This window comes from Rhea pennata, chromosome 5 (genome assembly GCF_028389875.1).
Source record: "Rhea pennata isolate bPtePen1 chromosome 5, bPtePen1.pri, whole genome shotgun sequence".
Classification (NCBI taxonomy): Eukaryota; Metazoa; Chordata; class Aves; order Rheiformes; family Rheidae; genus Rhea; species Rhea pennata.
Genome location: NC_084667.1, coordinates 3,526,557 through 3,550,715, shown reverse-complemented (window position 1 = coordinate 3,550,715; position 24,159 = coordinate 3,526,557). Strand labels below are relative to the sequence as shown.

Genomic DNA, 24,159 nt, shown 5'->3' with positions numbered 1-24,159 from the left:
TTCTAGGGAAAAATCTTTCTGAAAGGAGTTTGCTATGTGGAGAGGGGAGCCACATTAAAATTTGCCCTTCATTTGCCCTTTATTCACATTTTCAAAATTCTTTCCGCAACTATAGAGACAAAAATAATAGTCTTTAAAACTTTCTCCATTTGAAAAGGAGAGGGAGGAGAGCAGAGTGCTTATGAACTACCATTCCCTTGAGTTAGCAACTCCAATTTTGAGGCATGGTTTTGTTTCTTTGAGCTATCTTCTCCTGTTCCTGCAAACACTGATTTAAATAAATAAATAAAAGAGGGAAGGAATGTATTGGCAGTTATATTATTTGGGGAAATAAAAACTTTTCCCTCCAATCTGGCTTATTTTAAAACTATCTTGAGGCCAAAAAAGACCAACAAAGAAATTAACACCTGTGCATGTATGTGTAGCTGATGTACATGTACAAATTTGCTCAAGGCTTCCTATGGCAATTTTTCCCAGTTCTCAGTGTATCGCTGTCTGTGCTACTTTCATGTGAGAGATGAACTGGACAGTTAGTGGGGCAGCAATACTTAATATAAAACATGAGCTCTAGTGCAAATAACCATTAATAAATTTGATCCAAATCAAGCCATGCATGGAGAAGAGTTTTTCTTATTTGACTGGCTTGGCAGCATCTGTGACTTGTTCAAGTACTTCAGTGTTTTTAAATGAAGCAAGAATTAAGTAGATCCATGAGTCATTCTCTGCTCAGAGTCAATACACCCAGTGAGGTCTTATCTGTCATCCTGTGACAGTTGATCAATTGGTTCTTCCCACTAACTTCGCCTTGCCACTCAGCAAAACAGTCAGGCACGTGCCTGACCATTTGCTCCCAACCTTTTCCATCTCTGTTTTCTATCTTCTAATGATAGTCCAAGTTTACGTTTCCGCTATAGCTAAGCATTTGCCCTATTGCTCAAGAACGGAAAGTTTACTGTCTTTGTGACTTTTTTTTTTTTTTAAGAACTATGCTCTTGTTTCCTTTGTGTATTGTGCAAGTCAAAGATCTTTTGATTTCACTGAAAATCACCTTCAGCCTCTATGCAACATGATCATCAGTTGATTTGCACACGATACCTTTCCTGATCTTCATGCCCATGCCCTGCATTAGAAGAGGAGGAGCTTGAGCACTAAGAGGTACCTGTTCACCTCTCTTTTTTTTTTAAGAGTCTTCACCTCTTTAGTGTTGGAGATGTGAGACTGGAGCATTAGGGATTGCATTCATCTCTCATCTGCTCATTTCTGGGGTTTCTTGAATGTCTTAGCATATGGGTTTAGTCAGTTTGTTCTCCTCAGCCTTGTAAGCTGAAATCTCTTCCCTCCCTCTGCATAGTGGGGCCATCCTAAAATAGGATACATCAAGTTAAAACATTTTAGCCACCAGATGCAGAGGAAGAGCAAGGCTGTTGAGCCTCTTAGAGTAACAGACTTGCTGGCCCCTGAAACGAAGGGGGTGGCCTGGCCTGCCGGTCCTCCTCCTCTCCTTGCAGTTCTCCTAAAAGGTCTGATAGATTTAATTTGTGGCTAAAAGCAAAATGAAAGGGCCTTTAATTAAATGTTCTGCTTCATATAATAACACACAGCACTGAAGGTCTAGAGAGCATGAGCACATCAGACATTCTAAAAATATTCCCGCAGCTGGGAGGGCATCTGTGCTTCCACTGAGGAAACCTGTGCATCAGCTGCCTGCCTTGGACAGCAGAGTTTGCACTTTTCACAAGAACTTACTACAATATTTCTTCCTCCTTCTGCAGCACTGGGAGGGGGGAAGTAGGAGGTAATTAGGACTTACTAAGAAAGGAAATACAAAGTCGCACTGCTGCTACCTCAGTGCTGGGAAACTTGGTCAAAACTTCAGTTTCCCAACAGTGTGAAATGGAATGGGAAGCTGTCAGAAGTCCCTGACTAAATTAAATTCCTCAAGAGGGTGCTGTAAGTGGCTGTCTCTTTTTTCAGAGGTAGCCAGTCTGACTTTGCATTTCCTGGTGAGAAGAATAAAGCAGCAGAAACTGAACAAGTAAAAAGAAAGTGTATCAAGCATTTTGACAGCCTTCCAAAGTTGGAAACTTCCTGGAGTTGCCCGACTTAAGTGTTTGCAATCTCTCTTATTGACTGTAAGTCTGAATAAAAACCATGTGATTAATTTAATGATCTGTATAGGTTTCTCTCCGGTATCTGTCATTTCAACCTTTGTATTTGGTAAGAGCAGTAAATCAAATGTTAAGGTAAGTACAGGAGCACCTGAGCACCCCCTCCTTATGAGGTGAATTACATCAGATCTTTTGTTACAAGTTCTGTTATGTCACTAGGAAAGTAAAGTTTGAAGCTCAACAGAGCAGAATGAACATGCCTTGATTCATGTCCAGGTGAACTTCAGTTGTAGCAACAGGTCATTGCTGCTTGCTGTATAGTATAGAGAAGCCCTAAAACCCGGGCAGGGAAGGTATCTCTTAAATTAAATGAGTTTCAATCTTGCTGTTCCTCTTTCTTAGTCAGAAACCAAGGGCTGAACTTTCTGTAGGCAGCAAGGCTGATTCACCGAACTGTGGAACTGTTGTCAGTGTGGCACTCAGAGGAGCTGGGCCTCAGTCTGAAATTTGATCCATACGGAAAGGAAATTCTCCATATTGAGAAGTGCTATGAAGGTGTGGGAAGCAGGCCAGGAAGTGTAAAGACTGGACTATTGCAGACCAATTCTGTGTTAGAATAAATGTTCAATTTGAGCACAAGGAACACTGATTTCTGAGTCCTCTTAAAGGTGATATAGATAAAATCCTCTGAATAATGATTACATTCGTTCATCTGGATTTATTCAGATATTTTGAAAAGCAATCAGTTTTTGGTTCACACGGCTTTTTATCTGGTATACTATTTTTATAGAAGTGGAAAAAAGAAACAAGTATCTAGAGGCTGTTATCTTCAGGACAAAGGTATGATAAGCAAATCTAAATTGCATTTGGATTTGTTTACAAAAGTATGAACTCCTAATGTTTTGCACAGCAGATTAGTCCCAAAGATTTGGGAATAATGACATGCTAATTAATGATTCAGTGACCCACTAAGCTACACCTGTTTTCTTCTCTCCTGCATTCTACTAGTAGTGCAAAAATGGAAGAGACATATTTATGTATAGTTAAATTTATTTAAATTGAGATACAGATTAAAAGATACAGATTAAAATTGTTATCTGCAGCTTTGTTTATTAAGAGTATGTTCTATGTTTGCATGGCTTATCCCCCCCCACCCAAAAAAAGGGGGGGGGGGGAGGAGACGGCAAAAAAGTGAAAATGAGATAATTCCCAGACTAATTCAGCCTCTTACTGTCTTTCATATCAATCAGAATTAAACTGGATTAGATTAATATGTTTAAGGAAGTATGTTAATATAAAAGGAGAGATCTCTTATATTCAAATCCGTGTACAGATGCATCTGTATGTACTTTTGTTTACTTTAAACCTGCCGTCATATAATGGTGCATGATGCCCTCTAATTCTCATGCTGAGAAATGATGAATATTCCTTATTTGTGCTTTCTTGCTAACTTGTATTTTACAGACCTTCTAGAATAAGTACTATTTCTATATGTGAATCATCTGGAATAAAAAAAAATGGTATACAGCTGTGCAAGGGGTATGTGTGTGTGTGCCAGTGTTTTGGGAATTTTCTTTGTTTGTTCATCTCTTAAACTGTGCTGTGTGTGTTCCTTTCTTGGTATGGTCTTTGCTTTACTGGGTGTATGGTGACAGTAAAGGCTACTGCTGAGCTAAAGAGTAAGCCCCTGAAATGGGAATCTGGAGAGAAGCATTTTATTCTGCAATTGTTGATCTCCTGTTTGACTCTGAGCATCTTGGTCTGAAGTATTCTGGTCTTGCAGGCTACTTGTAGTTAATTTGACTTAGACAAAGTATTCTGTGGATTTCTCCCCTCCTCTTTTTTTTTATTTTATTTTATTTCTTATGGAATCAAAATTCATAACAGATTTTTTTTTCTTGTTTAAGTGTAAGAGGTGAGTGTAAGAACTTTAATTAAAATTGATTTGGTACCCTCCCTCTAACTCGCCTCTCCACCCCCTTCCTGTGCAGCTGAAACATGGGCTGGAGTGGTGCAAAGTGTGGAATATCTGGAGGCCTTGCAGCTGTGTCTGTTAATGGTTGTAATCACTCCTGACTTACCTGGACAAAACATAATTAAGCTATTATCATACACACTAGGAGTTGTAAATGACTGTTGCTAGGTATCCTGTGAGGATCAGGAGTGATGTAGTAAGAAGGCCAGGACCGAGAACATTGTACGAAAGCTGTGGCTACCTTTGCTGCTGCTGTTCAGATGTTCAGAAAAACCTAGCACAAGCGTTGCTAATCCACTTGGGTTCTTACTTTATCGTACAGAATGAACTCTCTAAAATGCAGCAGTTTCTTGGGACTGCTGCTAGGAGAAGTCTCAGCAACATGGCCCAAACTGAAGTAAACTGTAAAGGAAGCCCAGAGTTACGGGATCTCCTATAGGTGAGCCCAGTCTCTGCCCCCATCTGCGCGTACGGCTGGTGTTGCAGCTCAGTGGCTACCGCTGCCCGGGCGATCCCTGTGTTTTGGCCATGCCCATCCCCAGGGTAAAGCAAGAGAACCTGCAGAAACTCTTGAAACATTTACTGCGTTACCTGATATCCCATGTTACTTCCATGATTTTACAACTTTTTATCTTCTACCTCTTTAGAAATTTATATGCTTTTAGATTTGCATTTTTCTCAATAATACAGAAGGAACTGGAAGCGTAAAACTGTACGTATGTATTTACTTAATAGTAGTCAAGGTGCTGTGACTCCATGGTGCTAACTGCTGTATGGCAGAGCTCCTCATTCCCCAGCCTTCAAGAAAGATGCCTCCTCAAAATCTTAAAAATTAGTAGACTTGCTTTCATTGAAAGTCAATATATGCAGAAATAATCCTATGAAGCATCATTTGCATTAGAAAGATACCTTTTTTATTTATATCACTATCAAATAAAAATCATATTACCTATTCTAAAAATAATCTTCCCTAAGCTCCCCAAAATTACGTTTTAAGTCACTTTGAATGCTTAATTTCTGGTATTGTACTTACTGACCTGCCTCATATTATTAGGAAATCTAGTAGTCTACTTTTTAGTGAGGAAATTCTTTCTTTCAAATCATTAACATATTTCCTACTAATCCTTACAAGTTATCTACACTTTTTTTTTCCTTTCTACTTGGAGATACCCACTTGCAATGCTGTTTCTTCCTGATTTATCAGTCAGTTCTTTAATGATCCGAGTAGCTGTTTTCGGACTTGTAACTGGAAACATACGTTCAAGTTATGAGTCAGGTGTGTCAGAAGCTAAAAAGTGTTGTCAAAATTATGTAAACATAATCTGTTTTTCAACTAAATCTGTAGTTGTACGAACTGATACTATTGGCTTCTGATTAGTTTTTGGAAATTGTGTCGTATTTTCAACTTCTGTATTGTCCTATTGTCACACAATTTTTCCTGTAGTGACTGCTAAAATGACATGTGCTTTTGTCATTGTTTGCGATGACCCCAACTTATCTTTTACACAAATTAGGAAATATTAGTCACGCTGTGTCTGTCCTTACCGTTGACCAGGTATCCTGTGCTCATTCATTTACTTGCATCCCTCTTACTAGGGAAAAGTGAGCAGGAGGGTAGACACAGGGCAGTACGAGGCAGTGTTAATGAGGTTAATTTATCCTGTGCATTTTTATGACTAGTTACCCTAGGCTTGTCTAATGTTACTATAACTATACTGCTTTCAGCATCTAAAATCATTCATATTTACCTGTGATATCCCTGTACAGTGTTGCACTGCACTGTGTAAATCCATTTCATGCATCATGGCCCTAAGTTTCAATAACTAAATTTTGAATTAAAAGAATTGAAGATTTTTGTCATTGTCACTTGCCGTTGATACATATGTATCTTCATACTTTAGTAAAAGGAAAATGTTCTATCTTTCTATTGCATTGAAATCTCAACTGGGCTTTCAGAAATATGATTGCTAGAGGATAGATTTCTTTCTCTGTTCTGTTCACTCCCTGCCAACCTAGCTAAAATAAGCAGTAGTATGACAAATGCAGAGTTTTAACACTTAACTGAAACTTGGTTTCATTGGTTAAAGACAAAATACTTTTGAAACTAAGTATTTCTTGCACTTGAGCCCGGGTGTTTGGTCCTGGGTGCTCCAGAGAGGGCCGCATGGCCATGCTTTCCACATTCGTTCCAGAGAAACAGTGAGAGGGAAAGATGTTTCCAAGCTTATCTCTCTGACTGTAGGAGCAAAATATTATTAAGTAGAAAGACTTTCATATAAACACTTGTTTCCAGAAGGTGAAGCTTTTAGACAAATGCCAAATATCATACATAATTAATTTGTGGGAGCTGACAACATTATCAGTTTGTCGAATTGCTGTATCTTATCTCCTGAGTTAAAGAAAAATACTTAAGATAAATGCTGGCCTGACCAGTATTTAGCTTTTGAGTAGTGCAGGGTGTTATCAATAAACTTATATTAAAAGCACTGAAGCAAATTAGATCTTGTGAATTGGAGCCCTTGTGGGGGGCTTTCAGACCTCACTGCCTGGGTTCTCAAGACATAGATGCAGCATCACTTGTAGAGAAATAACACAAATTTGCAGGGTTGTACAATTGGGTAGGTACCTGTGTTAGGCAAAACAGTGCTGAGCTACGGCTTAGGTCTGCTTGTGAAGCAATCTGTGTCAGATTGCTGCTGTTTTGCTAAGAGAATGTATTACTTAGTTGGGTTTGCTGCCTGAGTCTGAATGGGGCAGCCGCACCCCTGCAGCAGCAGCACGAGCTTGGCAGCATAGGGGTGTTGGGTGGTGTGAAAGCCCCCTAAGTTTCTGCTAGCCTGCCCTACTCATGCTTGTATCAATGTTAACATCCTTTCTTTGGTGCCTCCCTGTTGAAAGCTGTGTCTCTGCAGAAGCTCAGGTCTGATGTGCCTTGGACTGCCCTGTGACAGCATCGCGCCGGTGCCTGCGGTAACAGCGATCTCCCCAGCTGATGTGGCACCTTTCCACCAAGAATAAAAGTACCTTGTGGGACTTTTTGAACCATGAAGTGGAGGGGGGAGAAAACATCAGACTAGGTCAGTGATGCTGTGCAGACATCTGTGTAGAACAGTAGTGAGAGCTAAAATATTGGTATCTTAAACTGTCGGTTTCGGTCTTACAAAGCTGATTTCAGTCCTGCACCAAGTTATTTATTATCTATGGAAAGGATCAGTCAAGCTTATGCTTTCATTTTCGCAACCCACCCTCCCTGCCCCAAAATCCTGCTCATGTTCTGGATTTTCAGTGCTTAAATATAACTTCTGACCCAAACTGTAAAAATCTAAGACTGGCACAGATGCATCTAGTTCACAAACATTCCTTTCAAATTGCCAGCTTTTTACATTCTTGCTAAAATGAGAAATGATAGCAGTAATTCTCTTGTGACCTTAAGTAGTTGTGTACAGCTACTACAGTAACAGTAAAAGTGTGAGAATACCAACATAATGCCAAAGGATGACTGGACTTAGAATGAAAGATGGCAGACCTCTGAAGCTGCAACTGCAATTGGGAAAATTCTTCCATTTACTGTCTGTGGTTCTGGTTAAAATTTCAGTTCTCTAGCCTATATAAAAATAAGTAAAATCATATTCCTCCTCATTTTTATATAAATCACCTTCTCATAACTATGTTGATGTGCGCACAGTACTTGGTGCAGCCATGCAATATGCAGTGAGCAATAAGAAGATACTGTTCAAGGAACAGCAGTGCGGGCTGCGAAGAATTTAGGGATGAGAACAAAGGCTGGTAGTGATATATGGAAACACTTAGGTAACACTCCCCTCTCTCCTTTGAACTTTTGCAAGCTTATTTTCCTGCAGATACATACTTATAGATGGACAGAACCACCTAGTCCAGCTCCTTGTTGTGGAGGGTTGATACCAGTAATTCTTTGTAAATCTCCAGTTTGTGGTACAAAATAGTAAGTGCACAGGAGAGGTCTGTATGAAATAAATTCCACGTAAGATGCTCCATAACTATTGTGAAAAACATAGTGTTTATTCTTTGTTGCAAGAAAGGAGATAATAAAAGGAGAGATGATAAAAGTATCTCAGGAGCTTCTCTTCTGTCTTCTACGTGATACAAAAGAAGAGGACATTGAGGAAATTCAGAATTCATGAAAAATTCAGAATCCATGAAAAGAAGCGTATTTTAACACCAGTCTGTAATTAAAATGTAAAACATTGCTACTGGAACTGGACAGTAGTTAATGGTTAATTCTAAATCTGAACTTTCTTAATTATTAAAAAAAAAAAAAAAGAGTTTTTTTGGGGCAGGGAAGAGGATCCCTCATGCATCAAGTTTTAAGGCAGTTAGTGTGGGAAACAGCCAGTCCCATGTTTATATACCATAGCACGTTCATACTTTTTAAAAAGGTTTCTGAGATTTCTTGTGTCAGCTTGTTTTCCTCACAGGCAGAGCCAGACTGTGAATTAATTTCCAAAGCCAATGTATGAAGGGCAAAAAAAGAACAGAAGTGAGGTTAAGTTTTAAAAATTAAAATAAGAATAATAGAAGCATCTGGTACAAGTCGTTTTTAAGAAGTAGGATACTGGCTTGAATAAACTTAAGGTTTCATCCAGAACAATAATTACTAGGTTCAATCATAACATAATAAGTATGGAAAACTAGTCATATTTCTTTGATGTGTTGAGCCATATGGTTTGAGAAAAGGATTAAAAGACATGCCGCAAAACAGAAGTTGTTTACGTTTGGGAGGACTGTTGTACCATGATTTAGCAGTTCTACTTGTGTAGACTGACTTTCTGGATTTCATAATAAAACTTATAAAAAGAAGAAAGTGTTTCAAATCTCTTGTTCTTTTATCACTGGAATTTCCCTTTTTTAGGCACAACTTGAGGAAAAAGTGTTTCATGTATTTATTTAACTTACGATTCTAGCATTTAACTCTGAGGATAGAGTTTCCCAAGAAGGGGAAAATCCAATAATGTTTATTATTATTATTGAGAACACCTTTATTTCTGAAGAATTACTCTCTTGGGCAAGAGCAGAATATGTACTTAAAAACTTAAAATACGCAGAAGAGACATTTTGTCCCTAATATTTCAGAGTTGCATTCCAGCAAAGTCATGCTTCCACTCCCAGAAAGACTCAAGTGACACAGTCACTCAATCTTATTTTCTGATAAATTGTCCTTAACAGAGAGTAATTTTCATGGAGGAGGAAAAAAAAAGTAATCTAAAGCTGATCACATTTATAATAGATCAACAAAACATATGAGACGTTTTGTTTCATACCTACATCTTTTTATGGCAAGGTGTTTCTTCTGAAATTAGCATCTTGTATTCTAAAAATTACTGTCCAATAGTAACAAGCTGCTGATGTATATATGAGTGTGTTTTGATTGCTTATGGAGTTGAGCAGTGTGTCTCATCCTAGTAGAGATGTCTTTTGGCAAATACCTCATGAGTTCAAGTCATCTTCCTTTTTTCAATGGACTTGGACACATGATGATGAGGCAGTAGGTTAACCTGCCTGTCCCTCAAAATTGTGCCACCAAGTGGAGAGGAGAAAGTACGGCCAAAACAGAATGAATGAACGAATGTACGTCCCTTTAGCCATCTTGGATGGCCTAGATCTGCGGTTTTCACCTATGTTCTTTTCTTTTCTCAGCATAAGTCTTCTAGGAAGTAGAAGCTGCAGGCTAGGGAAGAGAGGTGCAGCTTTCTGAGTCGAAGTCAAACAGCCTAGGATCCCATTTCAGATTGACTGTGGTTGCTGAGACACGTTGTGCATTTCTAAATTCCTGAAATCATAAAGAAGTTTTGCTTTACTCCACTTGTAACAGAAGGAAAAAATTGCTGTATTACTCACTTTTTTTTTAATTGTGAATATGAACATTTCCTAGTTTTATTTGTTGCCCTTTCACGCTGCTGCTTTGGATTTCAGTGTCATTCTTTTTTCTTCCATTTTTATTCCTGGTATATAATTGCTGAGCCAATATCAATGAGTTTGCTTGCACGTTTAAAACAGCATTATAATGTTTTAAGTCATTGGTAAAGAAAATAGTATTGTACGTGGTTAACAAATCACTGTTCCTGTGTCACCAGGAGACTAAAACTGTTGCTATATAACAGAATGTTTTTTGACTGAGAAACTTGGCTTGGCACTGCAGTGACTTTCAAAATTCAACTTGCAAAAGTTCAGTTACGCAACTAAAGAATTTTCATGTATCCACATGTTTCTTGAATTTTTGCAAGAGTCAGAAAGAATAACCTGTTCTTATCTTTTGTGAATTATAGTATAATATACAGCAATACCACCACACTCCATTTCCTTTTTAGCTGTCACTTCAGAGTTCTTGTCATTGATCATTTAATAACATGCTGTGCTAGATAGCATCATGACCTATTTTTTTTCCTTTATCATTGGTTGAACTTTATGCATCTGAGGAAGCTGATGACGATGATGAAAACACTGTAATTCAGAAAGAGAGAAGTAAGAATGCTCGCTCCAAAGGATGCGCTTGTGTACAGTCTGAGGTTAAATTCTTGAGATCTTTCAGTATTGTGATCCGTTTTGAAAAGCCAGACTCCAGAAGTCTAGCATGTCCTCTAGCTGATGGTCCTGCTTTTGCCTCCCCATCCTTCATATCATTTATACTTTCCTTCTAGATTTCAATTGTGTTTATTTCTTCACTCCCCACGTGCACCCCCCCCTTAATTCTGTTAACTCTTGCAGGAAATTCTGCTTTGCTGTCTATCAAATCACTACTTGTCATATTTTCTGGGAATAAAATATAGCAGGGTATGGCTGTAATAAGATATTACCTTTTAAAATACTTACTTCGATGACTTTTTTTTTTTTTTTTTTTAACTGGCCTTGATTTCTTTGTTGGGAAGGATAGGGACCCATCCCAATCTCCATGTTGCGTAGGTGGAATTCATTACAGCTTTCCCCAAACTGAAGTCAATTTACAGAGATTTGATTTGTATTTTTACTGTATACTCTGAGTTGGCCAGTAGGATAAAGAACCAAGGTGGCTGGCTCTTCAAGCTTGTTTGAAATTGGATAATTTACCTGGAGTTTAGAATATGTCAGGATATAATATGTCACAGCTTAATTACAAACATATTACTCCTGCATTCAGAACTGTTTCAGATAGTTAATTTGAACTGTTTCTACTTTCAGCTGAAATCAACTAGAGTGGTAATTACAGGTATCTCCATTGCTGGGACAGTATGCAGAAGCAAGAAAAGATAGGTAATGCTCTCTCTTCTGTACCTGAGCTGATTCTGTTTAAGATTACTCTTAGAATTCTGCTGTACTCTCCACACCATCCAGGATTCCAGAAGGCTCATCACCTACTACTGAGCATGTGGAAAACTCTTGTAGTCAGTTTTGATCTGGAAGTAATACGTCTGCATTCATCTAGTGCTGCACTTGAGCATTATTGGTTCTGCAGTATTGTAATGGTTAATTCCCAGGAATTAGCTGTTGGCTCTCTCCAAAGCAGCAAGGTAAACCATGCCGACTGAGCTTGTGGTTGTTATTCACTCATCCATTGCCACGTCTCCTGGTAAGCAGCTCTCCCCTTGCTGATCTGGAGGAGCTCGAGAAATGTGCACGCTGCCTCTGCATGTGAGTAAAGAGGACTTTCAGATTAATTTACACTTTCAGTAGCAATGACTGGATATAGAAGGAAGCTTTCATTGTGGTTGTTGCTGTGATAATGGTATTGAATTTGCGTCTGCAAAATTACCAGGTCTGGTGAGAAATCCCAAGCTTTCCTGATTGCAGGCAGCACCCTGCCTTCCCTCAGTAGCCGGGTGAGCTATGGGAAGTAGCGCATGCCACTAAGGAACGCAGTCTTCTGAGCTTCCTTGTCTACAGATAAATAAAAGGAAACTAAAAATGCTGATACAAAAAGTCAGATAAATGTGTTGATGGGAAGAACTGAATCTTTGCATAACCTCTGAGGAACATGCTCATGCTCAGCCCCATCCGAGAGTGTGCTTATACCCGCTCTGTACCTATGGGCCGAATAGCCGTTTCCTCTGCAGTTTCACAACTATGGTACCGGTTGGGAGGCAGCACTGAGAGCTCATAATAAAGGTAGTAATGGTATAAGCAGTTTGTTACTGTCATTAGCAGATGTCTGACTGTAGATGTGTTTTACTTTTAGATGGCAGTTAGTAAAAACAAATGTTTAGAAAATGTCTCGCATGCTTTATTAGCAATACATCTGATTTAACTTTTTGGTTACTTATTTCTGCACGCTGTACCTGCAGAGCAGGTAGGGCGCCTCTTGCTGAGTCACCGTGCAGTGCGCTTCCGTGCAGAAGTATTAGGGGATTTCCATCTGACAGATGTTTCCAGTAATATCCAGGGAGAAAGGTTGTCGTACAGAAAGCTAACCTTTAAGACTGTGACACGTGGCACAGCAGGTGAGTTCGTGCTCAGCAGAGATGACTGGCAGTGGAGCCTTAGGAGCTGTTCTGCTCCTAGTTCCTCCTACAAGACAGTCGTTCCTCTTTGTGCTTCATTTAGCCCGTGTGTAAATGGAGCTGTAGTTGTGTATTTACTTAATAAGGTGATTGTGGAACCTAATGAGTTTTCATCTTGCAGTATGCCAAGCACTGTGCTCCCTCAGCTTAGCTCCTGTGTTTGGTCCTCCATTAAATTGTGCAGAATTGTGAATGCAAGTCTCTGCAAAACTCCCATTTCCAAGGATTTGTGTTGGAAAGTTCCCTTCTTTAGGAAATTGTTAATATTTATTCTCACCTGAAAAGTGATTCTTTTAAGGTAAAACTTCCTGATTTTTTAAATGTAAGATTACCAGTTTCAGTATTTTCAGTTGTTTCATTTCATGTTTGGAAAACTCAGGCTTTTTTTTTTTTTTTCCTTTTGGATATGAGTTTAACAGCAGCATGATCTTGTGCAGTTTGTGTTCTCTGTCCTATTCCTCTTTCACCGCACCTCTCCTTGCCCCAGTTCCTCTGATCTGCAAGGTCCTGCTCTTGTGTCTGAGCATAGTCGTTTCTGTGCTGTGATCTGGTTGACAAAATGGCCCCACAAATAGGTTACATCAGAGCAAGAGAAAGAAAGATGCATTTGTGGTATGTGGGCAAGAACTTGACAGTGGAGGGGAAATGCCATAAAATGGAATTACTGCAGAAACGAAAAAGAACTCATCTACTGCTGAGGAAATAGCTGCATACTTTTATCTCTGGGACTGTCCCAAGGAAAGGTGAACTCAAGAAAGATGAATGTGTATATGCTCAGGCAGGATATTGTACAAGTGTGCTGTTTATTCACTGAATCATAGCTTAGGGTTCAGAAATAAGAGTTGGAACATGCACAGTGAATGTATGCATCCACTTAATTATGCTTTTCCTAGAAAAAGTGTTTCTGAGCAGTGCACTGCCAAGATCTACATTGGGAGGTGCTTGGTACACTCGCAATCAGCTCGTCCTCGTTCCTGCAATGAGCTGTGTGTAGTTTTGTACTTTGTGGTTGCGCCCTGGCTTCATCAAAGTCCAGTTTACAAGTGCTGTTGAGCACAAAATTATTTACATTGTAGTAAAACGTTAAACTTGAGGAGGAGCTCGAGAAGGATCTATTTAAACAAAGACTGGAATGGGGCACAGGCATAAATGAAATGTAGCTGCTAAATGAAAAGGATTGCAAATAGAGCCTGTTCACATGGCGGGTTCTTACTAGCATGAACTTTTGAGGGAGGGATCTAGCAGTCTTCACAAATAGTTTGAATAAAATGTCTCTGCAGTTCAGAAAGAAACGTGGAACCTGATGTGCACTATTAGAGGAAAAGAAAGTAAGATTGAGTGTAATTACAGTTATTTATAGAATGCAGTGGTCCTTCTAGTACTGTGTCATGTGGCTGGTGATTTGTGCAGAAAAGCAGTGATTCACAGTTTCTTACTGCTACTCTGCCTCAGCAACATCTTGCCGTATGAATAGAACAAACTGTTCTAACCATGCAGTGGTTTTTTTCCTCTCCTCTGCAAAATGGTAGTTTATAATTCCTGTTTCTGAGAGGAAAATGTGTTTGTAATAATGCTTCACTGTCTCAATTTGAAAGACACTAATATTTGTAAAAGGTCGTTCTTATACTAATTTTATAATCACCGTTCTCAAGAAAATGAATAACAATTACAAACCTAGCGTACATAATGAAAGAAAAGTTACGAAACACAAGGTCCAGTGTATCAACATCAAAAAATTCCATTGAATCTAGGAAGGAGTAAAGGTATGAGATTGAGACTTAAGAAACAGTACAAGAGGTATACAACAAATGGCATTCTCACCCATTCTGTCCTGCAACGTGAGAACAGGAGATTCCCTGTAAAACTGGTTCAACATGTGTTTTAAACAATAAGATGAAACAAAGTAAAGGCAATTCTTAATTTTCAGGGAAGAAGATTACCATCAGAGGTTATTTAGAGGGATGTTTTTTTCTGCACAGTTAGACGTATGGAGCCATATTCCTTTGAAGCATCAATTTCTGTTCATTAATGGAAATAGCTCAACCTAAGGCACTTTTTCCACTGAGATCAGTAAATCTCTGGCTTGCATCCTATGGGGATGGTGGGAATAGATCGAGCTGCATGAATTTTCATGGAGAAGATATGTGTTTTGAATATCCTTTTAATGTTTTCCACAGATTGCCTTTTGAGCAGATTATCCAGTTGTGCATCTGATGTTTGCAGCTTTGAATAATGCAGAGGTTGTATCTACATAAAGCTTATTGTTTTTAGCATATTTGCATTGCGTAGTTGCAGAGAGCAATAACTTGTAAGTAACTTTTGGAAATATTAGATGAAAAAGCACTTGTGTCTTTTTAACTGAGATGCCACTACTGCCGTTTCTTTGTTATCAGTGCTGTGTTCTGTTTCCTCTGACTAAAGCAAGTGTTATTGTGTGCCTCAAGTGTTCCTTTCTTGAGAAGCAGTCAGGCGTGGGAGCAGACTCACTTAGGAAACTCCCCCACATAAGTTCGGTGACTGTATGTAGACCACCACTGTTAAATGTCCAAGCCTAAAATGAGATAAGATGCTGTTTAGTAAAGCAGCATCAAGAAAGGGAGTGTGCAGGACAAGGTTCTTCTGATCTCGTGAAAGCAAAAGTTCCTCTCAACTGTGCTTTATTTGCATAAGTAAAGGTTAATCTTTGTGAGAAGTAGAGGAGGGACGATGTGTTGTTGTGCAAGCAGGACTTTCTAAATTTTTTAATGGTGATTGCAGTTAACTTTGTTAAGGTTTAAGCCTGTTAGGTTTTTCCATTGCAAAACCGAAGCTGATTTATACCCACACCTCAAATTTTTCCCTGAAGCACTTTGTATTAGAGTGTCTTATGCTGCTAATATGTAGAAGAAAGTCCATCTGACTAACAGGGACAAAGTAATGCTAGTCATAACCTTTGGAAAGAAAATGTTAAGGGAGCTGGATCCAAGCCAACTAAGTTTTACATAAACTTCAGAATAGCCCCAGTTCACCAGTCTGTAGCTGGAAATCCAGCTGTCTCTGTGTTGAGCCATAAGTGTAATTAAAATTTGTTTCCATTTTTATTGTGGGTAAACTCCATCAATTGAAATGCTGGCAATTCTTTGTTGACATTTCTGATACGACTAGTGCAGCTGTGGTCCTGAGACTATTTTTGACTCTTAGCCTGTTTTTGTTTCTTTTCTTGTCCCACTAGGATGCTCTTGACATCAAGTTCTTACTTTTAGACTTTGTAGATTCTGTTAGTGAAATATTCTTTGCAGAATTTTTGAACTTCGTGCCACCTGTTTTTTCTGCTAACGTTCTCTTAACCTAGCAAAACATCAGGCATGAAGAAAAGATAGTTTCATTCAGACTTTTTAAGGGATTGCTTAAGTGGTTGGTATTTCTTTGCTGTTAACTTCTCTACATGAAAATGTATATGCAGGTAGTAGTAACTTTCCCAACTTTTATTGTTTCAATGCAAGTTGTGGGTGTCAGTGTTCTTATTTCAGCATAAAAGGAAATAAAGTGTTAAATACCCTGGATTTGCAGTAACAGTTTAATCCATTGTAAACCAGATATAAATTGAAGATATGTTAAAACCAGCACAAGTTGGCATGTAGTCCAAGACAAAGACCTTTTGTGAACAAGTTTGCTCCTAGGTCAGAGCAGTTTAACTGAACAAAAAGTTAAGTTAGATGTAGTTGAAATAAAACATTTTTTATTTCAGAATCAGTATTCACAAAGAGACTTGAAATAAAATCACAAAAAATGAGATTAAGTCTGATTATTTTGGTGCTGTGTTGTGACTAGGCCAAACCTAAAATTTGATGATTTTAAAACAAAAACAAGGAAAAAAAAATCTGTGTTATAATCACAAAGCAAGATTAATCTTTTCTTCTTCTAATTTTACACTGCAAGTTTTCTATGAAGGTAGTTATATAAATCATAGACTATCATAGCTATGTAATAAAATGAAAAAAAAATTGCTAGATAGGATTATTGAGAAAATCTTTGTTTTTTTCAGCCTACTTTGTGCTACCCAAAAGCAGACTTCATTTCCTGAAAGTCATTGTGCATAATTAATTATAATTTGTGAGAATACTTTAAATCCAGTTATTTCTGTTAAACCAGTATGGCTTTGAAAAGTTCTTTTCCTTTTTTGTCAGTATGTGACAAATAATCTTGTTATTATACTGAAAGATTGTATACATCTGTGCTGCAGTGGGAATGATGTGAATGGCAAAAAGTAGTAAAACTTCTGGCCTGGGAATTGGGGTCTAGAAATTTAAGTTGCAGAATCACTGTTGTGGAGAAATCCTAATGTCCACCTGTGAAATGTCTGGCCCTGGGTGTTGTAAAACTCAACTTCTGGTAAGCCAAAGGCAATATTTCTATGAAAGCTTTGTTTAAAAGCTTTGAAAGCTTTGTTTAAAACAGTTTAATGAACCAGCTTAACAAATTAATTCCCCTTTGGGATTTGCATCCAGCCATTTGCAGGACTGGGCTAATGCATAAGAGAACCTGAAAATAAAGTGACTATAAACAAATAAAATTGGTGAGTCAATTTTTACTGCTCAGATGAGCAATTCACTGAAGAAACATCAATACTGAAAAAATGAGCTGAAGTTCAAATTTTCAATTTTTAATAATCTCATAATTTAACAATCTATTACATAAATCTTTTAATATAGATACATTATTACATAATTCAGTTATTCTGAAAGTCTTCCTTTAATGTCAAAGTGATGGCTTGTGTTTGTGCCTTTCAATTCTGTGTTCCAATAAAAATTCTGAAATATGTCTCCAAAGACACAACCCTCTCTGTTTCTCAGGATCCAGTTTCATGGGACACTTAATTTGGTGGAACTGCAGGCTTTCCGCTGGAAGCGGCAGTCCCATTCCGCCTGCCCTCACCACCTCTGGCCCTGTGTTCCCGTCATCTGTCCTGAGTCAGGTCTATAAATGTGTAGCTGCAAAATAACCCCTGCCAAAATAAATGAATATATATATATATATATATATATATATATATATATATATAGTGGGAATGTACAGCTTGAGACAGGGATGAATGGGACCACCCTTTCCCTGCTTGCAGGTAGGTCAAACTAAATGTACTGTAAAATTGTACCCCAGGAGTTACAAGGCAGATTTTTTCTAACCCTTAAACAAAGGAGCTTGCTGAAGATGGTCATAGATAGGAGGGAAAGGAGGGGGAAGAACAGGGAAAGAGAAAGGCGGTTTGATGTGCAGCAGGGACAAGAGAGAACAGGGAAGAGAGAAGTAGCAAGAAAAGCAGGAAGAAGGATTGGAGAAAAATTGAGGGATTACACATTGACAAATGATAGTAGCAAATATAAGGAGGAATTAGGAAACATCTTTTTGTGCAGGTTGAACATACAATCCTCAGCTTTCATGCATGATGCTTCAGTCTCAAGAGCTGTGTTTTTTTGCTGGGCAGAATTCAAATGCTATTGCATTTTGACCGGGCTGTAGCTATAATCTGTACAGTGAAAGTCAGCATCTTTGCCCTCTTTGGGCTGTGGCTGGGTGAGGTGAGGAGGGAAAACCACAGGCAGCCAGTCTTGGCTCAAATGCACGGCGTGAGAAGCACTTACTGCTGAGCAGGCGCCGCTCGAAGATGCCGCTGCAAAGTCCCGCTGAGGAGAAGCGGACGTAGCAGTGAGCGTGCCACCTCAGGATGCTGGTTCGTAAGTGGGAGGCTGGTCTGGATGTGGCTTTCGTAAACCCTTAATCCTGAGGCAAAAGATTGCCTTTTCCAGTGGGCTTGCTGCTTCCCCACAGGGCAGCCCAGGGCAAGCGGAGTTCTGCAATTCCGACCGTAGCTGGGGCTGGAAAAGTGGAACGCTTTAGGGCTTCATCTTCCAATACCAACAGAGGCTTCACTGCTCAGTCGTTCCCAGGGCTTAGGTACTAGTTAAATCCAAAGAGATTCAGGTCCCTTAGCTGACACTGCTGATCTGAGGTCTCCGCACAATTCTGAATGAATTCATGTGTGTCACTGATAAACTGCCAGAGTTGGGAAGGGTTTGTAAGAGCAGTGCATTTTCTTTGTGTTTGAGAGTTGCTTCCTTTAATGAGTTAACTTTTTGTTATTAGAGGGTTTTATTAGAGTTATTTACATAATTTGTATTGCAGGAAAGAACTGTGGGAAATGATGTGCTAGAAGTTGCAGTATTTGCTATGCAGATGAAAAAGTGTTTCCTGTGATTCTGTTTTCATAGCTAAGAAAATCTTTGGGTTTGCTTTGTTTTCTGCAGCTGTTTCATGCTGTCAACTGCCTGGCAAAAGAGAATGTCCGGTTGCTTGTGCTGGGCCGCAAACACATGCTGATTAACTCTTCAAATTGGAAACAGGACATTATGAAGCAGATGCAGCGTAAGGCAGACTTCTTCTTTGCTGAAAATATGTAAGTTGAAGAAGAAAATGGCTAAACTTAATAGAGATCAACTCTTGAATTATGTGCTTTTTAAATCCATATAAAGAGCTGCAGGTTAGTATGATTACTAGTGTCTCCAGATCTGTGTGTATAAAAGAAAGGTGTATCCCTTGCTCTATTTGCTTCAGGAACCAGTACAGATTAAATATTGCATTAAGACAGAATATCATCATTTAGAATCACATTGACATCTCTTTGGTATTTACAATTTGTAGAACCATTGCCAAGACCACAGGGGCCTGCACTCACAGAATACCTGGTGGCAGCAGTAGACAGTAGTGGTCTGTTGTGCTGATCTGCATGGCAGGAGATAGGAAGTCTGTGCTTTGCCAGGATTGCCGGGTAGGGGAGGGATGCTGAGAATCTGGAACGCTGAGTTTTCCGCTGCACCTGGAGCAGAATATTTCTGTGAGTGGGAATAGACCCTGTGCCTCTCTTTTCAGAAGCATGACTCTTCTGCTTTTGTGTAGTCAAGCTTGTCCCTGTCCCTAAACTATCTACTTTTGTCTGCCTCCACCTCGTCGCCTCTCTCCTTGCCCTACTTTCCTTATATAATGAGTCTCAGTTGTCTTTAGTTCCAACTCCACCTACTTCCCATCAAGGTCAAGCCCTATTGATCCTTCCCATCTCTGCCATTTCTCCTCTGATCTAGGTTCCCAGAACTTCTCAGCTCCTTATCCCAGTGGCCAGTCCAAGTCTCTTCTATCTGGCTCCTTGTTTCAGCTCTATTCTCTTTCATCCTCCATTTAGTTCTGGCTCTTGTTCTCTTTGCTGTTGAATCGTATTGCTTCTTTTCCTACTGTCTGAGCACTGCCAAAGGAGACAGGATGGAGAGCCTCATTTAATCTCCTGTCTTGTTGCTCACTCTTATGCTGATCCACAGCAATCAAAAGTGGTGTCAAGCAAACTTGTGCTCAGCTCCTTCATTTAGGAGGTAACTTATGCCTACTGCACATTTTTGGAGATTTTTCCCTACAACTGTTAATGACAGCTAATGTTAGTATATTTTGCAAATAATCACAGTGCCTTTTAGGAGAATATTTACCCACATGATAAAGACTCACAGATTTATGCTATTGCCTACATTATGTTTTGTTATCAGTTGTGATTGTTGTTCATATTCCAAAAAAGTTTTTGGAGTGCTATTATCAATTTTAGAAATTCTGTTCCCCATAGCACTTTGTTAAGTTTTGTGGCAAAGATTATACTGTTATATTATCAGTTTGTTATAAAAGAAAACACTCTATGTAGCATGCAATTAATTTTTATTCTCCTCTCTAATTTTTGGTGCATTGTGACAAGGACAAATTCTTTGTTTTACCAGTGAAACTGAGTAGCTGTGGGAATTTTGAGTGTTGCTGATGAATCAAGTGCTGATCTGTTATTTATTCATTTCCTGCAACCAATTACTGCTGTGTGAATGATGTCCATCTTCTCCTCTTGTGTTTTATTAAGCTCTGAAGACGATGCCTTCCTGTTATATGCCACTCTTAGGTCAGGCAAACATTGCAAGTTTGTTACTAGAGACTTCCTCCGAGATCACAAGGCTTGTCTTTCTGACAGTCTAACACGTCATCTGTTCCGTAAGTGGCAGCGTGGACACCAAATAGTGTTTTCTCCTGCTGCAGAAGGAAAGTATATAAATTTTTTGGTAAGTTATCTGCAGCATTCAGAAGGCACATGTAGTCACTAAAGAATATGCACAATTTCAAACTCAGTAAGTGAAAAGATTCTTGTTGAGGTCTAAGAAATAATTTTGTACCAGTGGGCTCAAAACGCCCATTGTTACTGAAAATTCACTGTGTTCACAAAGCATACCACAAACTGGAAAGCTGACAAAAAGACAAGAAAGTGCTGCTTTAAATGTTTAAAACGTAGATTAATTTGTGTACATGTAGATACATTTTTTTGTATACAAATCTTGTCAGTGCAGTAAAACATCAGTGCCAATATTTCTGCATTTATTTTAAATGTGGAAATATCTCATTCTCTTCTGCAGCACTATTATTAAATACCATATCTCTAATTGTGTAATAGAATTTCTTTCAGCTTTATTTTAAAGAAGCAGTCAAAGAAAAAATACAGGTATTTCAGTATTCACTGTAATATTGTATAACATACTTCAAGGTTTCATGCAGTGAAGGAAAGCCCAGAATAGTTAGATTTTTGGTCAGTGTTCAGCTGTAGAAATGGCACCTTTCCAAGCATAAGACCTTCTTAGCATAGTACTGTAATATTTTGTTTAGGATATGTCAATCCATGTGAGCCATAAGCAGTTCATTAACAAGACTGCAGCTGTTCTAAAATTTTTCTAGGGGCTGTCAGATTCACCACATGATATTCCAGATCATGCAGTTTTTTAATGTTTGGTCTGTCTCCATTTTTACCAATGATTTAAAATACTGCTGTGCATATGCAGATTCATTTTCTTGCTGCTCTGGTTGAAATTGTAAAATAATATTCATGACTGCGAACAGACTGTAAAGATGCAGGCTTATGATAGCCTTTCATCCAGTATGATTTTGTATGTGCCTCTTTATGAATCCAGATACTGGATATGGGGTTACCTGAGTTGCACAGCTTTAGCTACACCTTGTTTCTTTCTTATGTTTTAGCAGGGCTAGTAATTTTCACACCCTAGCTCCTATACAAATGATACAGCATGTTGGGCTTTTCTAGTCATAGCTATCTTCTAGGTTATTCTAGGAGCTGTAGTGGGGAAGTTTACTTCCAACACTATGCATGTGGATGTTTTAAGAACTGTTCTAAGAACAGTAATTGCAAACCAGTAATGTTTCCTTGGTATTTATGTTATATATAATGAAGTAGTATACCTGTAACATAATAGACTAGAAGAATGGTTTATGATATTTTTCTGATGGGACATACTTGAAGTTTTAGTGATAATTTCCTTTCTGGCATCAGCTTGAGCATAGGGCAAATCAGTTATGTACACTGGAAGAACAAACACAAGATGTCATTAATACAAAGTATGATTTTAGTACGAACATACAAATTCCACATCCTGAGTTAATTCCCATATGATTTCACTTAACTGAATGGAAAAAAAAAGCAGTTTGCTGTTTCTGAAAATTGACTGTATTATATTCAAATGATTATCTGGTGGAGATTGAAGGCAGAATTTTAACCATTTATAATGACTCCAAGACCACAAACTGCTAAAATATGTTTTCATTTTTCCTCCTGTCTTTCCTAAAATTTAGAAATTATTTGCTAAGGAGAACTATATGAATTTTTAAAAATGAATGGATGCTATCATGTTTGATCTGTATAAACCTTTTAAGCACACAGAAATGAAAAGTAATCTGTGTAATACAAAGGAAATGAGGACTATGGGTCATGGTCCAGTTAGAAAGACAGAAAAACAGAAGGAACCTTGAGGTCAACAAAGACTGGTGCTATTCAGGTCAGCAGTGTATCAGTAGAAAGACACCATCAGGCACGCTGAATGTGTTTCGTATATTGTATGACATACACAGATGATACGAAATGTTCAGTGAAAAGGTCAAGAGTAAAAATTTGATAGGTTACTGATAGGTACTCAGCATGCTTTCCTTCCTTGTACTTACTGTTTTGTAGAAGTTTGTTAATAATAACTGGAGATTTCTAAGGAAAAGTTATAACTAGCTATACTATAACTTGTGTTTTATTAATACTTTGTGTAAAGTCTATAAAAATGATTTTCTCTGTCTTTATCCAACAGCCTGCTTTCAATTATGACTGTGTGGTACAGACTACAGGTGACACATGGCATATCCCTTATAAAGACACTTTTGAGGAACGATACTCATATCAAGTACCAAGAAAATGGCTCTGCCTTCAACAGAAATAATGAAGAATGCACTTGTAAAAGCTGAAGCCTCTTTTTTTCTTTTTTTTATCGCTGTTGCTGGCTGCTCAGCAGTACAATTACAGGATTAATGGGTGAAGCCTATAGCTGACAAAATACTCAGTAATTGCATTTTGTCAAAATCGTTCCAGCAGTAATCTGTTAACATCGATGGGGGTCGAGCAGGGATGAATTTGGTCCATTGTTTCCATCTTTACAGGCCATTTCTATAGCCTCTCAATGTGATTTGAATTAAAATTTATTTTTCCATCTTGGAATTTCAGCTTGTGTTTCTTATTTTCTTTGATCAAGCTGTTCATCTATGCTGAAAATCATAAACTGTACTTCAAATAAATCAGTCATGACTTTCAGAGTACTTGCAAAATTGGCATGCTGATCTTGCAACCATGTTGCATGCTCTGTCCAGTAAGTGGAGCTGACTGGGCCAACTGGTATTTACCATTTGCCAAACAGTTCTAATAATGAATAACAACATACATTGAGATTTTCTTTCGGAAGAGTAAGGAAACAATAAGAAATCATGTGGCTCTTTCACAGTCTTAAATGTGCTGCTTCTGAGAGGATTTTATGCCCATGGAATAGTTTGCTTATGTAAATAATGTAAATTTTCTAAACAAAAATTAATCATAGCTAGAAATTCATTACAGGTAATAACAGGACAAAACTGAATTTTGTATAGGCATTTCTATAAAATCTATCCCAAATTATAAGCAAGAAAAAATAGTATATATTACAGGAAAAGCACTCTAACTTACTATTTGTAAACATCTCTACGGCAAACATGCGTTTGTTTATTCCACTTACCACTTTTATGCAAACCCTGCTCCTCAAAAAAATAGACAGAAATGCCTTCTAATCTCTGCTGAAGGATCACCAGATTGATGGTAAAGTGGAGGTAAGAACAGCCTTCTCCCCTATTTAGGAAAGCAATTATTTCCAGTTGTTAAAATTGTTGTATTTAAAATAGCATTTAGCGGCACCAGTCAGAATCCATGGCCCCACTGTGCTAACTTTTTAAAAATATACTCCACAGCTGAACCTCCCTTGAAGAGTTTACAGTAATTTCTTACAGTGCCTGAAAATTTAATGTGTATAATTTGTATCAGTTAGAAAATGTTCTTTTTTTTCTTGAACGAAGTTTCAGGTATGCTTTGGCTGTGGAATCAATACCTTGATATGTTGTAAAGAGCAAATAACTTCCTCCAAAAAATAAATACAATTCACTGCATTCTCTTTAA

The 24,159-nt window shown here is 38.3% G+C and overlaps 1 protein-coding gene across 2 annotated transcripts in view; it reads left to right on the top strand.

Moving 5' to 3' along the window:
- The window catches only part of PRORP (protein only RNase P catalytic subunit), a 50,432-nt gene extending 26,273 nt beyond the window's left edge, over nucleotides 1-24,159 (top strand). For both annotated transcript variants that reach the window (XM_062577991.1, XM_062577990.1), the window contains 3 exons: nucleotides 18,872-19,020; nucleotides 20,506-20,701; nucleotides 22,775-24,159. In XM_062577991.1, the coding sequence (XP_062433975.1) occupies nucleotides 18,872-19,020; nucleotides 20,506-20,701; nucleotides 22,775-22,903 (474 nt within the window). In that variant the 3' untranslated portion in view covers nucleotides 22,904-24,159. The remainder of the gene's footprint in view (nucleotides 1-18,871; nucleotides 19,021-20,505; nucleotides 20,702-22,774) is intronic.